The sequence below is a fragment of the Acanthisitta chloris genome, unplaced genomic scaffold (genome assembly GCF_000695815.1).
Source record: "Acanthisitta chloris isolate BGI_N310 unplaced genomic scaffold, ASM69581v1 scaffold23729, whole genome shotgun sequence".
NCBI lineage: Eukaryota > Metazoa > Chordata > Aves > Passeriformes > Acanthisittidae > Acanthisitta > Acanthisitta chloris.
Window position 1 is genome coordinate 59,443 of NW_008690127.1, and position 14,736 is coordinate 74,178.

Below are 14,736 nucleotides of genomic sequence, written 5' to 3' on the forward strand. Positions count from 1 at the left end.
GGTCCTATTTACTGATTGACACAGTGCCGAGTCAGGACAAAACACTCAAGGTCATCTTGCTTTCTTGATTTTTAGGGTATTACCCTGTCAGTCTTGGCCTGAGCATGAGTGACTGTGAGGGGTACAGAGCCTGCTGACCTCTAGAGAGATGGAGGCAAAGAGGGCTGAAGGATTGGTGAGATTGAGCAGGTGACAGCTCCTTTCACCAGGAGGTAGCCCAGGCTCAGCCCTCCCTGGGCATGGTGTGGTGGCCTTTCACCAGCTGTGGGCAGGGGGTCCTGGGTGATCTCAAGTCCTGCCCCAGGCTGTGTACCTAGAGGGTCTCTTGGACACAAAGCAGCTTGGTGTAGAAGGAGAGCAAGGCTCATAAGCAGGTAAAATGCTGACCCTAAAGGCTCTTCTGAACAATGCCAACTGTGTGAGCACCTCATGCCCCAGCATGTAAAGGTACAGGGGAAGCTTTCCAAAGCACTGGACAACAACAGCCACTTCACATCTGCTCATTTCAAGAGAGCCACAGCTGATTAACCAATTGTTAGCACATGAATGAGCCTGAAAGAGAGACAGGGAGACCAAGGGAAAGCTTTTGTAATCAGAAAAATAACTGGATAGTCCGAGCATAAAAGGAGTAAAATTGCACAAGGCATGATGGGAACATCCCCCATTGTCCTTTACACTCCAAGGGCATGATAAGTATTTCCTCCTCCTTAGTGGGATAAGAAGCTAGAGATGGATGGGGCTGGGACATGCATTATGTTTCTAAAGGGCAGCAGGGTGCTCGGGCACCTGCAGACATCAAGCTGCAATGCCAATGCCTTCCTGCTCGCCGAGGGCCAGCACCACCAGTGGCATCTCTTTGATTTCATAACCTGCCACATCTCGGAAAAAATCTGACAAGGTGTGGGCAGGACGTGTTGGACCTGTGGGTGTTGACAAGAGAGGACTGAAGGCTGTTTTGTTCATGGGGATTTATTTTTTCTGTGCTAATCTCTGCTCTCTCCCTGGTTGCAGGTGTATGAGGAAGCCTATCATGCCCTCCACAAAGAGCTGCCTGAGGTTTCTACTTCTGTCTTCACAGAAATACTAACATGGATTGGCCAGAAGGTCTCAGCAGCTGGGGAAACCAGCCATACTTAAGAGCAATTTCTTTTGCATCTTTTACTGGGGTTTTCTGGGAGTAGATGCTTTTCTTATTAGAAGTCTCTCAGAAAAGGATCTAACATGGAGGGACTCATGGGATATTTTATCACGCACAGCATAAGGGAGGGTGGGGGGAGAGGCACAGGGTGGGGCATTATTTGCTGATGTAAATGGCCATTGCCCTAATCTGGAAACGAATTGATAGCTGTGGGAGCAGCATCAAAGCTTTCCGGGTCAGGCGACTTTACTGAAATGTCCCTCACCCACCAAACTTCCCCCACAGCTTCCCCTTTTCTGCTTTTGCTGGGATGACAGGGGTGTATTTATACTGCAATAATTTTTGGTATGTAAAAGAAGTCAGTATCTTCCACTTCATGGTTTTGATTCCAGGTGCGTACAGTCCCTTCTCTGTCCCTCCATCCAGTACCTTAAAGCCCTGGTCTTTGAGAGGAGAGCACTAACAAAGGTGCTGGGTAATGAGGTGAGGCTGAAGATGGAGCTGACAGCTCTCTGAAAGTGAAATGCTGATTTTCAAGATCAGACCCCTTTGGATACTACCTTTGTAAGCAGGCCAGAGCAGGGGAGAGCACAGACAGCCTCCCCCACTGCCCTGCACATCCTCTGCAAGTTTGCACTCGGGGAAGGCATGTTGAACAGCTTTTTAATTTTCATCATCAGAGCAGGATCCCAGAGGGAAGAGAAGGAATGTGGAATCAAACCCACTTAGCACATTCAAATCCCATGCTTTTCCCAATGCCAAACCTCATCTCCTCTGCAAAAAGAACTATTCTGTAAATATTCCTAGGGGCTGGGGTTTTTTTCTTCCTTCCTTTTTTTTTTACCCCTATTTTTTTTCCTTTTGGGATTAATCACTTGTGCTACTGACACTGAAAAAGCAAAGTAAAAGTTATAAGAGAGTATAGTAATATAATATATGATGTATATGGAGGTGGCTGGAAGCTGGGGAAGAAATAGGAGGAGAGTAAAGAAGAGGTTAATCATTCCTTCTCTTGGCATGGAATAATGTTGTCCTACCAGGATTCAGTCCTCTCACCATAACTTTACAGTCATAATCTGTTGTTTTCCTTCATCAGTTGGAAAATGTCCTGAAAATAGTGCTAGAGAGAAGTGCAGAGCATCTGGTGGGTGGGGAGTAGCAGTGGGTGTCCTCATGGTCCACTGGTTTAGCAGGAGACCCACAGAGTGAACAGAGATCCCGTCCAAGCTCATCCCAATCTCCTCCTAATCAGCACAGGGGCAGATCACTGAGGGGCTGAACTCACTCCTTTAGGCAACATAGGTAGCTGAAGACAGAGTATAGGGTGCAATCATCCATCCAACATCTGCCTCCCTGCACTGGGGGCATCCACAGGCCCTGCTGTACACGCTGCCATGGAGGAGCTTGTGGACTGATCTGGTAGCAGCAGTATGAGAGAAAAGAGATTAGCCACAGGTATAGAGCAGAGACATTGCATTAACAAAGCAAAAGCTGAGTAGTGATGACAGAATGGCTGTACAAGTTGATTTGTCCAGCATGATGGTCCTAATCATGAACATACTTCTTGGCACTAGCCAAAGAGAAGGGGTTTAGCCTGTGCCTCTCCCTCCAGTTTTGCAAGAAGAAAATGCAACTGTTGCACTATGAGAGGATGGGGCATCTCCCCCAGTTACAAACTGGCCCATTACTGCCTTCCCTGACCACAGCAGGAGCCATCCCCATGTCTTCAGCTGCCATCCCCAGGGCTGGATCCCACCTGTGACAGTCAGGGGGGTCACTCACCTCTCTGCCCTTTGAAAGCAGTTCTGGCAAGGTTCAGGAAAGGGACCTCTGTGCAATAACAGTCAGAATCAGGGCTCGGTCCCATTCGGTCCCAGCAGTGTGGATGGTTGAAAGATGTATGGATGCAGGTTGTGTCCTTATAATAGCCCTGAGGGGCCCAAGTCAGGGAGGCTCTTTTATACAGGTTGATCCAGGCACTTTCACATTTGTATTTTCTTGCCTCTAAAGAGAGGAATGAGCTGTAGTTCTCCCAGCAATGCCAGCTTTTTATTGAAATATTATTCCAGTGCAATCAGCTGTTCTCAGCAGCCCCTGCTAAACCTCTGGTGACACTTGCTCTGGGAAGGAGCAATGCACAGGTCACCTGCTCTCCATCTTCCAGCAGCCTGTCTTGCAGCAACTTCTTCTCCCCAAGCAAGCTCTCTCCTGGCCAGATGCTGCTAGTGATAGACAGCAAGAAGAAAAACAGTACAGCAGTGATAAATCTCACCTGTTTCTTCAGCTGGAAGGGGAAACAAGTAGGCGTGATCCAGAGGTGACAGACATTGCGGGGGTAGTAGCAGGATGATGACTTAAGGATGGGATTTTTGAAAGCACTTTTCTCGAGGAAGTCAGGAGGAGTAAATCAATGCCCACATTCTTTACATCCCTTCCAAATTGACAAGCACTTTGCAAGGGAGAGAGGGAAGTGACCCTTCATCAGGAAGGTCACAGCCCGTCTGCTCCTTCCAACCTGGCTTCAGGCAGAGGAAGGTCCGTGGTCAGTGCCTTTGCTAAAATGTGTCTTTTTACCCAAGAAACATCTGCAGCTCAACAGAAATAAAGGGAAACCAATTATGTTGATCTGGGAAAGACTTGTCCCTCTGTCTGTAGCTAAGCTCAGCAGTGGCACATGGCCTGGGGAGGTTGTGTTTGAAAAACTGGTTAGCAAACAAAACCTTCAAAGAACAACAACAAAAAAGCACCAAACAAGCCCCAAGCCATGGCACAGCAGCAATTACTGCCACCCTCAGCCAGTTTTCTGAAGCATTACCTTCTGAGGCAATTAACACAGGTAAACCTACCCAAAAGAAGCCAGACACTGCCTGCCCTGAGCCCAGACACCCCCGGGCTGGCTGCTGAGCAGCGAGGGGCTGCAGCCCCTTTGCTGGGAAACAAGTGCAGAGGGAAGGAACCAGGAGCAAATCAGCCTGGGTCAGGTGAGATGCTGATCTGCACCTGCCACAGCTCAGCCTGTGCATTTCAGCTCTCACCACTGTTGCTGATCCCTTCCCTTGCCTGTAAGCTACTTTATATTGACCCAGTTAGGTTTCACCAAGCCCCGGAGGAATTCTTCCTTCGCTGACCAGATTAGCCATGAGCAGAGCAGCTGCTGAGGGAAATGTAATTACACTGTATTTCCAACTGGCAGGTACCATTTGCAGGGAGCACAGCCAGCCTTACGAATGTCGCTGTGCGGAGCCACACCAGAGACTGGTCTGCTGTGGAGAATAGGTGGCACTCATGACTGAGCAATAGCAATGTGTAACTACTGTATATATCACCACCTGTAGCACTGAGAGGCCATTCCCCACTGCCTAACCCATCATGTTTTCTATTTAGCCTATTCTTTTTATACCACTCACCTTAGCACACTGCCAGCACAAACCCATTGGGATCCCATTTCCTTTTCCAGGTAATTCCTGAGCTTGTCTCTCTTGTTCTGTTGTGTTCCAGTTCAATAAAATACATTTATATATATATATACATATATAAAAACATATATACATACACATGTATTTTCAGTGGAAAACCATATACAAGTTTAGAATTCTTAAAGGAATACAATGTATATTGCAACTAATAATAAAAGTTATGTTTTCTGAACAGAGTGTGTCTGAGGGCATCATTGGTGACTGCCATCCCTCTGGAGGGTGAGAAGGGAAAGGCAGAAGGAGATTAAATTGCCATTCAGCTTGTGGAGGAGGGGGCTGCAGCCCCCAGGTGCTGCTGAATTGCTCCCAGTCACTGCCAACCAGGGATACAGGGGCAGCCCAGTCTCATGGAGGCCTGAGGTTCCCTTTCTACTCCAAGGTCAGCTTTTGGAGGAGCCCTGAAATCCATGGTCTCATGCCTCTGTTTTCTCTAATCCAGAGCAGCCCAATAAAAGTTAGCTTAGGGCACTGTGGGTGTAAGATGTCTTTACAACTGACTTGGACCAAGCAGGGCTCTCTGGGTAATCCCAAGGAAAGCCAGCTCTACCTTCCTCAGAGTCAAAGCTTGCTTTTTTTCTTTTTAATTGTAGTTGAGGTCCTAACTTGAAAAAAGAAATAGGAAAAAAACCCAGAACCATTCCCAAGTGCTTCCCACACCCCAGTCAAAACAACAGTGTGGAGCTGGTGGAGGATATGCACTAACAGGCAAGCTCACCCTGCTTCAAGACCTGGTTCCCAGACTTTTACAAGCCTGTTAAAATATGATGTTGGTACTGAACCAAATCCAGTTCCAGCAGGAAGCATCTGCATTGTGGCCAGGAGCAGCAGCAGTTTAAATCTTAGCTGTTGCCCCCAGCTGTGACTGCAGATCGGACTGGAGAGCAGGGCTTGATGCTCTCAGCTCCCAGGCAATGCCCCGGTGCTCAGTCTTGTGTTATCCAAGAGCCCCTGGTCCATCCAGACCCAGGGCTGGTGCTGTCAGGGTGCCCTGCGCTGCAAAAATGTCACTCCTGTCCAGAGAGCAGGGCTGGGGCACAGACCAGCCCCTCAAGGTGCCCACCTGCTCCCTCACCTGCAGACTTCAGGACAAGACATTGATTTCTAAGAACTCCCCAGCTATTCACCTGCACTCCAAAACAGGTGACAACTGCTGCAGCAGGGCACAGACAGGACAGCTTATCCAGGTGCCAGCCCCCTGGCCAGAGTCATTAGCAGCACCAGATCCAACCTGCAGCCTTCAGCAACTCATGTCATCCTCCATATGCCTCAAATCACTCAACTGAATAGTCTCTTTCTGTGGCCCCGTGCAGGCTGTGTGTCTGATCATGCCCCAGCTCACTGGGTCAGAAGCTCTGGGCAAAGACTGATGCACAGCAGACAGCAGAGCTGGGGCTTCTTGCTGAGCCAGTGGGCACACCATGGTAGTAAGGAACATCATCATTAGTAACAAGATTTGCTTTAATACTGGCAATGCCCTGGCTCTTTCTCCTGGTATTTTGGTGCCTCATTAAGCTCCTCACAGCTTTGAGGATCATGGGAGGTTGCACATCACAGTGCTGGGACAGGGACTGAGCACAAGAGGGAGAGGACAGTCCTTCATAAGCCTGGGAGCAGCACCAGCACAAAGGAGAGTTTTTAGCAGTGCTCTGCTCCTGCTGTCATCACCTGATGGCTGGAAAGCTGTCACAGCCATAGGTAGCCTTTCTGTTTTCAGCCTGTGCTTCTAGTCTGATCCTGTGAGACTGTGGGAACCCTGAAGCTTTTGCCTTTTTCTCTTCCCCAAGCCTGTGCTCAGTTTTGTGTTATCCAAGGCTGGCTCTGGGGCTTGGTGCAAGGTGGGGATCAGCCAATGGATGGTAAAGCAGGAGACTAAGCAGTTCCATGGTGGGGGGAAGAGCTCCTTAGGAGTCCTTTCCAGCCACCCTGGCAGGGACCAGCAGCCTGCTTCACCACTTGGGGCATGGACAAGAGGTGTCACAATTTGCTCACACTGCAGCAGGGACCATGCCCCTGTCAGACCTCTGGGGCCACACAGCCCATCATCTGGGCTAGGCTCAGGCACTGAGAACAGCCAAATGCTGCAGCTCCAGAGAGTGGTGAGGAATTTTAATTCAAATCCGCTCAGCATATTACCTGCAGTGTTTCAGCTGCAAAGGCAAACAGTTAAGCAGGTGAGCAGGGACTTGCACTTCTCCAGCTGTCACTGTCCCTGCCTGGCTTTGGGGAGATCTTCATCACAGGCAACAGGGATGGAGCTGATGAGGCTGTGCAGGTGCCACTGCACCACCAGAGACCACCGACCCAGCACATTGTGCCAGCAGCCTGACTGCCTGCTGACACCACTGCTGTGCACTCCAAGCTCTCAAAAGCGGGGTGATTATTTTCTGATCAGTCCTTTTCTCTCCATGTACAAGCACAAGTCTCCTTGGCACACAGAAACAGGGCAATGCTCTCGCAGCTTATCTGTCTGGGATGCTCTCTTTCTCCATCTGATGGGGAAACTGCTATTGTGGAGCTACTGCTCACCTTCCTGTGCTCTCCAAACAGCTGCACGAGTAAACAAAACAGCCATGGCTGCAAGCAAACACTGCGGAGCCCACATCTCTCAAGACGAGCAATCCAACCAACCTGCCTTCCTGTGGCCACCACGCCTCAGGAGGGAGCAACATAGGATGAATTTCCCTTCCCTCTGGAGGAGACTCTTCAGTGTATGGCAACATTCCAGGAATTCTGATGAAAAACAATTCCTAAGAGATCAATTAAGAGTTTGGATGGTTTGCATGATACGTGCTGTTGTCTATCCAGAGGAAACTTGGCAAAGAAAGCTGCTTGGCCCGGGGGAGAGTTGAGGGGAGGGCAAGATGTCCAACATGGAAAACACTTGTCTCATAAGAAAACACACAGAGACCAGAATGGAAGAGGTGAAGGAGTAGCAGCTCAGGGCAGAGGACAAGGGGTACCTTCAGTGACTCAGTTCAGGAAGGAACGAAGAACAAAGGCAAGCAAGCCTTGGCAGATCATGGCAAACTCTGCCCCGAGGCAGAGCCCCAGGAAAAGCTGGGCTTTTCAGCCCTCCCAAGGTCAGCAGCCTTTGTCTGAGCATCATGCCTTCATTTAGGTGAAAAACCATGCTATAGCAACACCAGCAAAGCTCTCTGCACGCCAGCACAGTGAACCCTGGAGCAGGAGATACTCACATGCTAGAAACAAACAACTCTGGTTCCCCATCCAGAGGAAAGAAAAATAAATCACTTTTCCCTCCCGCTGGTCTGCAGGGTCAGCCTCGTGTTGCAATGACAGCAGTGAGCTGCCTGCCCACAGCACAGGGCAGCCCTTGTCTTTGCCACATCAAAAGCTCCCAGGGCTCACCCCGTGCACTTTTAACAGTAAGTCTTTTCTTCCCATGCCGAGTGTATGCACATCCCATGCTGCAGCTGCCCTCTGTCAAAACCCATCCTGGGGTCAGTGACTGGTGAGTCCTGGATCCCCAGTAAACACTGGACTTTGCACATGATCCTGTACCACAGTCAGCAGAGCAAGGGAAGTGATTGCACCTCGTGTGCTCTCAGACCTGGAAGGCTGTTGTTTGAGTGCACACTTCATTTGGAAAAAGTCTCATAAAACCAGGAAATAAGAAATATCATCTTCCCTGTCCCCAGGAAAAGAAGGAGCAATCACCCCAGGCCAAAGCCAGCACCTTGAACAGCTTTCAAGATGCTGCGCCCAACTGGCACTCAGACCAGAGAAACAGCACAACAGAAAACAACTCGCCTGAAGCATTTTCAGCGTCTCAAAGAGAGGCTTTGGAAAAGGGAAGGAGATTGAACTTGCCACCAACAAACTTCTTTTGAAACTCCTGGATGATATTCAGTTTTAGATACAGGGAGGAGGGGGGTGGGAAGGAGTTCTAGAGAGCAGATTGCTGGTTGCCATTATGGAAGCAAGCTTAATAAAATTCATAGAAATATTGGTGGTTCTGCTATGCTGTGCCAAGAATGTGTTAGAATAAAACCTTCTGAGCAGAAGGGAAAGATAGAATGTCATCTTAGCCTTGATATGAAAGATCAGCCTTCTTCTCCTAAAGCATATCTCAAGGAGCAGTAACTAACACACTCACTCGCCTTCCCTTCAGGCACAGCTTGCCTCACATGGTTCATCACTGCTGCAACCTTGTACGAATGGTACTGGGGTGACTCTGGCTTGCAAAGAAGTGATAAGATAAAAGAATAGAGAGGAAGGCTATTTACTGGGGGGTTTATGACATCCCAGTGCAACACAGACCAGCTAAGTTTCCTCCATGGGAAAACTACATTAAGTTACTTTGGACCAACCCCACCCTACCCTGAGCCCATGAACAAATGCATCTAGCCACATTGTAGCACTCCCTTCACCTTTGTCTCTCCTAACCCACCGTGCCAAAGCAGCAGCCTTGGCTTCTGCCAGGCCAGCGAACAGCCCAGGGAACAGAACAGACCCACTGGCAGAGCACTGCTGTCAGGAGTGAATGGGTCTCGCTTTCCAATCCTACTCTCTTTCCTCTTGAGCTTGTTCTGCTGGTAACCAAAGGAGGGAGAGGAAAGCTCTCACACTCATTTCTCAGAGCTTATTTTGGGAACTGAGCAGCGAGACCCTTGGGACCAGAGCAAGCTGTTTGCATGGTACTGATCCTCTTCCAAGGCCTTCTTTCTTTAGTCTGCTGAAATGCCCTTCAAACCTTGCCCTGCACTTGAAGGCTTACAAAGTTAACCACAACTAGGAGAAGTGAAGGACATGTGCATGCTTGCCCCCTTCCCCAGATGCTGATCACACATAAGCTTGAAGTTTGTAGCTTGACTTTGGCTTTAAGGAGCTGTATGTCTATAGCTCCATCCAAATGTGGCTGCTGTCCCCTGATTAATGGACTGTCTCTACATCCCTTGACCCAGTTATTGCCAACAACCCACACCTGATTTCCAGCCTAAAACCCTAGAAACCACCTGCAACCTAGATAAAGAGTTCTCTGCCCTTCTCCCTCAGCACTTGCTCAAGGCAGACACCAACCTCAGCAGAGCCAATGCCTTTATTCAAAACAGGCCCCGACTCTAAAAAATGGCTTGCCAGTGTGGCCTCTCATATTTTAATACATTTGTTATGTCAAATCTGTTTTAGCTTAGAAGATAAAACAAAACCCTGCTCTGCCAGCACATCTACCCCCTGTGAGCAGAGAACCAAGCCAAGCTGTGGTTTCCCATGCTGGCTCTAGCCAGGTTCATTCATCCCTGGGAGCTGAGCAGAGATGCAATCCAGCTCCCCACACTGTGATGGGCTTTGCCAGGTTGCCCACAGCAGGAGAGAGAAAAACCACAGTGTCACCCTGAGCAGACAGGTCTGTCAATGCATACCGACCATGAACTGTTATGTGCAAAGGTGCCAGCTCCACGGGTTGACCATAAATGTACACCATGAACAGCTGAAGCCTCTTGGAGAGGCTCATCATTTACTCCAGGCTCTCACAGCATAATGATGCTCCTTGTGGGCACTGTTGGTTGAGTCCCAAAAACCTGATTAAACCTTGAACTTTTCTAAGTCCAGTTCCTCCCTTCAACAGCATTAGTCATTCAGATGTTATTAGTATTCCCCCCACTGTGAAAACTGCATATTCCTACAGAGAACAACAGGGACAAGACGGATGCTCATTCCCTGAACACCAGTCCCACTGAACTCAGCAGGGTCTGCACACAGAGAGCTCAGCTATTGCCTTTACCAAAATTAGTGCAGCCACCCAGGCATACAAGAAAGCAGAAGAGAAAACAAGTGCCTGTGTCCTCAGAGAGGAGAGGAAGGACTGCCCAGGCACTTCAGCAGACTCAATGTTTTGGACAACTCATGCTTCAGACTCAACGAGCGCACGGAATGAATCAGAGCAGTTAACCACAAAGGCTGAGTAATCTCTGTCCTTGGGTTTAAAGGACAGTCAGCAATGATGAGTGCACAGGGTGACGAGAGGGAAGGACAGCTTACCTGTCAGGGGCAGCTCAGAACAACTTTCCAAGACAAGCACCACCTCCCTGACACACCACCACACTGACCAAACCTGTGCTATGGTGCTGCTACAGACACAGAATAATGCTGGGAGAAAGGAGCCAGTAAAAACAAGTCTGTGCTTTACTCACCTGTTCTGTCAGGACTGTACACCCAGGTCACCAGGAGAGGAGAGCACTGTCACACTTTCCTCACTGCTTGGAAGCCAGGCAGTGCAGAGCCAGCCCTTGGCCTGGGGAGCTCACTGAGTCCTTTCAGAAGTAAAGCCACACTGATGTTGTCAGTTGGTAACAAAAGAGCCACAGCCAGACAGATATAGTGAAATAAACTATTTTATTGCTGCACACATGCTTACACATTTCTTCTTAAATATACTGTTGCTCTGATGAATTTTACAATCTTCTTAATTCAGCAGGTGGCTCATAGAAAATAAAAAGGACAGAGGCAACAAAACACAAAAAGGACACTGGCAACAGAAGAAAAATCAGAAGGTTTTTATTTTGTGATAAAATTATTTGCAGCAAGAATAAAGTGAATTCAAATCTAAGTTTTGTCCTGGTTCATCTTAATTAGAGAGCTTGCCTGCATGCTGACCATCTGCTTATGCTTGCTTTTGGATAGCCCTATTTTGCCAAAAGGGATAGGGGTAAAAGAATCCCGAGTAATTGGACAATCTGACTGGTCTCACAGATGTGATCACTAAGTGCACACAGACAGACGAGGCATTTGCTTGGCAGCCCACGTCGACCTGCACTGCTGGACAGGCAGATCAAAAGGCCACACTGACCTTTCCTCCCACATGTACAACTGCAGCCTCAATTGCTCCATGCATAAGGACACAGGCATGAAATTACCCAAGAGCAGCCATATGGAAAATGCTTCTCAGCACTGCTGCCCCTCCACTGCCTTCCTCCTGCTTTTCCCACTGCCAGTGTCCATTTGCTTTAGCAGCTGAGGCATCTGCAGAGAAAAGCATTAGCACATTCCTTGGTAATCCTGTTCCTGCATCTCACTCACTACAAGCAGAAGGCAAAGGCCACGTTCTGTTCTCTGTGGCTCCATGCAAACCTTGTGCAGGGCTGTCACAACCATTGCTGGAGAAAGCTGACTACTAAGATGTCAGATGTAGAATTTATGCTGGAGGAGTAGAAGGGATGTGATAAACTAAACATCCTGCTTATGTTCAATGTCATCTTTAGCCACATAGTGAGGAGAAATGCAGGGGAACTGAACCAGCTGGGTCTTAACCAAAGCTCTTGGTTTCTGTAGCAGGCTTTTTATAAGCCTGACACTCTCTCAGCAAGAAAACAGGCAGTTCCGCTTTCATCCTTCTTTCTCCAAAATATATGGGCCTTCACGTTGAAGCTTTCTCAATTGCCCTTCCCCTCCTTAAGTTCATGGAGATGCCTTTATCAGTACAGGTTATGCTGGGCTCTTTGGTGGTCCTGTCAAAGCCACACTGAGCTTAGAGATAAATGTGGATGTACATTCCACAGATCACACAACAAATGCACAGCTCTTCCCCATGTCACCATCCCAAAGAGAAGCACACTCCTGCTGCTTCCTGCTTCCATACAGCAACACACCCCTGCAGGGACACATCTGCTTCCCTCACCCTAATATGGCTGCAGAAAACAAACCACAAGAACTCCTTGCACTTCCTCCCAAGCATTCTGGAACAGAATTGAAGCACACCCTGCTTGAAAAGCCCTACCACCACCCCCTGCCCCAGAGACTTATCTACAAGAGACAACACTTAAACACAGATGAGAGTGCCCAAGCATCTGGGGTTCAATTACATCAATGCACCTCATCCCTGCCCTCCTCTCAGCCCTACCCCAGTAACGGTTAAGTGCAACTCAATCCTGACACATGATTTTGCCAAAATCTGGCTTCTCTCAAGTACAGTGGCCAAAGCCCAGTGCCCCCTCCTCACTGAAACAAACCCAGACTGTCTAGTTCAGGTGGTGCCCAGAGCCTGCCCACATACCTGCCAACAGTTTCAACACATGCCAGGTACAGTGAGGCTGCAGCTCTCACCTGGTGTGGGGACATCAGTCTCTCACCTGGCAAGGTTAGCAAAGAAAAGAAACCCATCCTCCTAGTACATCCACACCTGAGGCGAGTCCCTGCCAAATGCCAGATCTTCAAACCTACGTGAAGCACCACCACCATTAGAGAAAACAATACCCTGAGGCTGCAGGGGATCCATGCCTAGTTCTCACATCACATAGCAGCAGCACACCTGACATAGTATATATCAAGCTCTTGCCTCACAAAGTGACCAAAATGACCTTACACATTGCTAATGGCAGGCCAGTCCCTGTGCAAGATTCTCTGTCTGCTTCACTCAATGCCTCTTCTCCCTCCCAATACAGCACAGCAAAGTATGCCCAGACTGTGCCTTGGAGACCCGAGACTCTCCCAACCCAGGATTCCAGAGATGGACAGCTCCAAGGGCAGCCTACTTGGCAAGGCAAGCTTTATGCAGGGGTATCACCTGCTGATTAGTGCCAAGGAGATAGAACATCATTACCCTCATTAGGAGTCCAGGGAGACATGAGATAACATGACCTACTGCAGAACACAGATTCAAAAACATTTGTTAGTACAAACAGTGAATTTCCTGGAGAACAATGAAGCTACAAGGCTCAAGGCTGAGCAAAGCCAGAAGGTCGACAAGTGGGACAGCAGCCCTGTGAGGGACCCAGAAGGTCCTTCGTCCTTTAAAAAAAGATTTCCAGTGACCCCTCTCCCCTGGCCCACAGAAAGTCAGTTTTGCTCTACCACAGTGGACAAAGAGAAAGGGAAAAGTGCTGTTTCCGAGAACAAGGTGTTTCCTTCCCATTAGGAAGCAAAGGGCTGCTCTCCCTTCTTTTGTGCATTGAAAGCTACTGCTTTCTAAGAACAGAAGGATTCTGGTCTCTACTGTATTCCCCAAGATGCTTGTTCAGAAAGCTAAGCTTTTAAATTCTGAGCATTTCAAAGCAATGAAAAGCCAGGGAAGACCTGGAAATCACTTTGTTTTGTTTTCGTTTCATCTAAGAACTAATATAGCAGGAGAAGACAGTGCCTCTGTGTCCCTGTTAGGGAAGCACTGCCCACCTTTACCAGTCTTATAATGCTGACAGTGAGTGATGATCTCCTTTCCCATGTATTTATTTGGAGTTTAATCCAGTTTTCTTCCTCTGCTGGTGGTAAATCAACAAATATTCTGGCATAAGCCAGTTTCAGAAGAGTGCTGTTGCACAACAGAACAGGATGGGTCCTAATCCCAGGCAGCAGGAAGTCCCCAGAACAGCTTCCTCACCACTCCCAATAGCTCGCAGTCTCCTATCCACACTGTATTGTACACAAAGGAGCAGCTACTGATTTGGGCTGAGCTTCGGGAGCTACTTCTGAAAGAAAAAACGAAGACAAACCAGACACACAAATGTCCAGACATAAATAAATTAAAAAGAAACCATGCCTGAAAGTGTATGGGAAGGAGGACAAAGAATGGACTCAGACGTTCTTGCACTCCGAGCCAACCCAGTGAGGGCTACGCAGGCTGCATATGACAGGCAGGGTTTGCACACATCAGCACTCGAGCCCTATACTGGCCAGGAGGTTTTCCAGAGCTTCAAGTTTCTGGTTGGCTTCCTCAATGGCACTGTAAGTCTGCACGTTGCTGGTGATGTGGAAGCGGATGTCATCGACCAGAGGAATGGAGTCAGTCTCCTGCCGTTCCTCCACGGCCTCCGTCCTTCACAGCAGCCACAAACTCCTCCAACTCCACCAGCTGGACAGGATGGATAAGAGAACCATTAGGAAGAAAAGAAGACAGGTAAAGACATGCAAAAGGTTGGGATAATGGTCTCAGGCCCTGTTAAAGGATCCCATAGGAAAAAAAGAGGAATGCTAGGAATGCTAAGGGTATATGGAGGCCCAAATCTTGCATCCTGCCATCCATCCTAAGGAGGCAGTAACACTATAGCAATAAACAGTCACAACTGCAAGCAATTTGCTCCTCAACAGTGCACTGTAACACCCTCTAATTGAGCATCTGTCATTCTGGTATTGGGGCACATGAACATACACAATACTCTCCCAAGAAAGGCT

General features: G+C 48.5%; 2 protein-coding genes across 2 annotated transcripts in view; one reads left to right on the forward strand and one right to left on the reverse strand.

Moving 5' to 3' along the window:
• Positions 1 to 1,137, forward strand: part of MGLL (monoglyceride lipase) — a 60,439-nt gene extending 59,302 nt beyond the window's left edge. Inside the window, exons 7-8 of the mRNA XM_009081705.1 lie at positions 1 to 50; positions 1,012 to 1,137. The exon at positions 1 to 50 is cut by the window's left edge and continues 151 nt beyond it. Coding sequence (XP_009079953.1) covers positions 1 to 50; positions 1,012 to 1,137 — 176 coding nt within the window. The remainder of the gene's footprint in view (positions 51 to 1,011) is intronic.
• Positions 1,138 to 14,120: 12,983 nt separating this feature from the next.
• ABTB1 (ankyrin repeat and BTB (POZ) domain containing 1) overlaps positions 14,121 to 14,736 on the reverse strand; it is a 22,944-nt gene continuing 22,328 nt past the window's right edge. The window contains 2 exon segments of the mRNA XM_009081707.1: positions 14,121 to 14,377; positions 14,379 to 14,416. Coding sequence (XP_009079955.1) covers positions 14,215 to 14,377; positions 14,379 to 14,416 — 201 coding nt within the window. The 3' untranslated portion in view covers positions 14,121 to 14,214.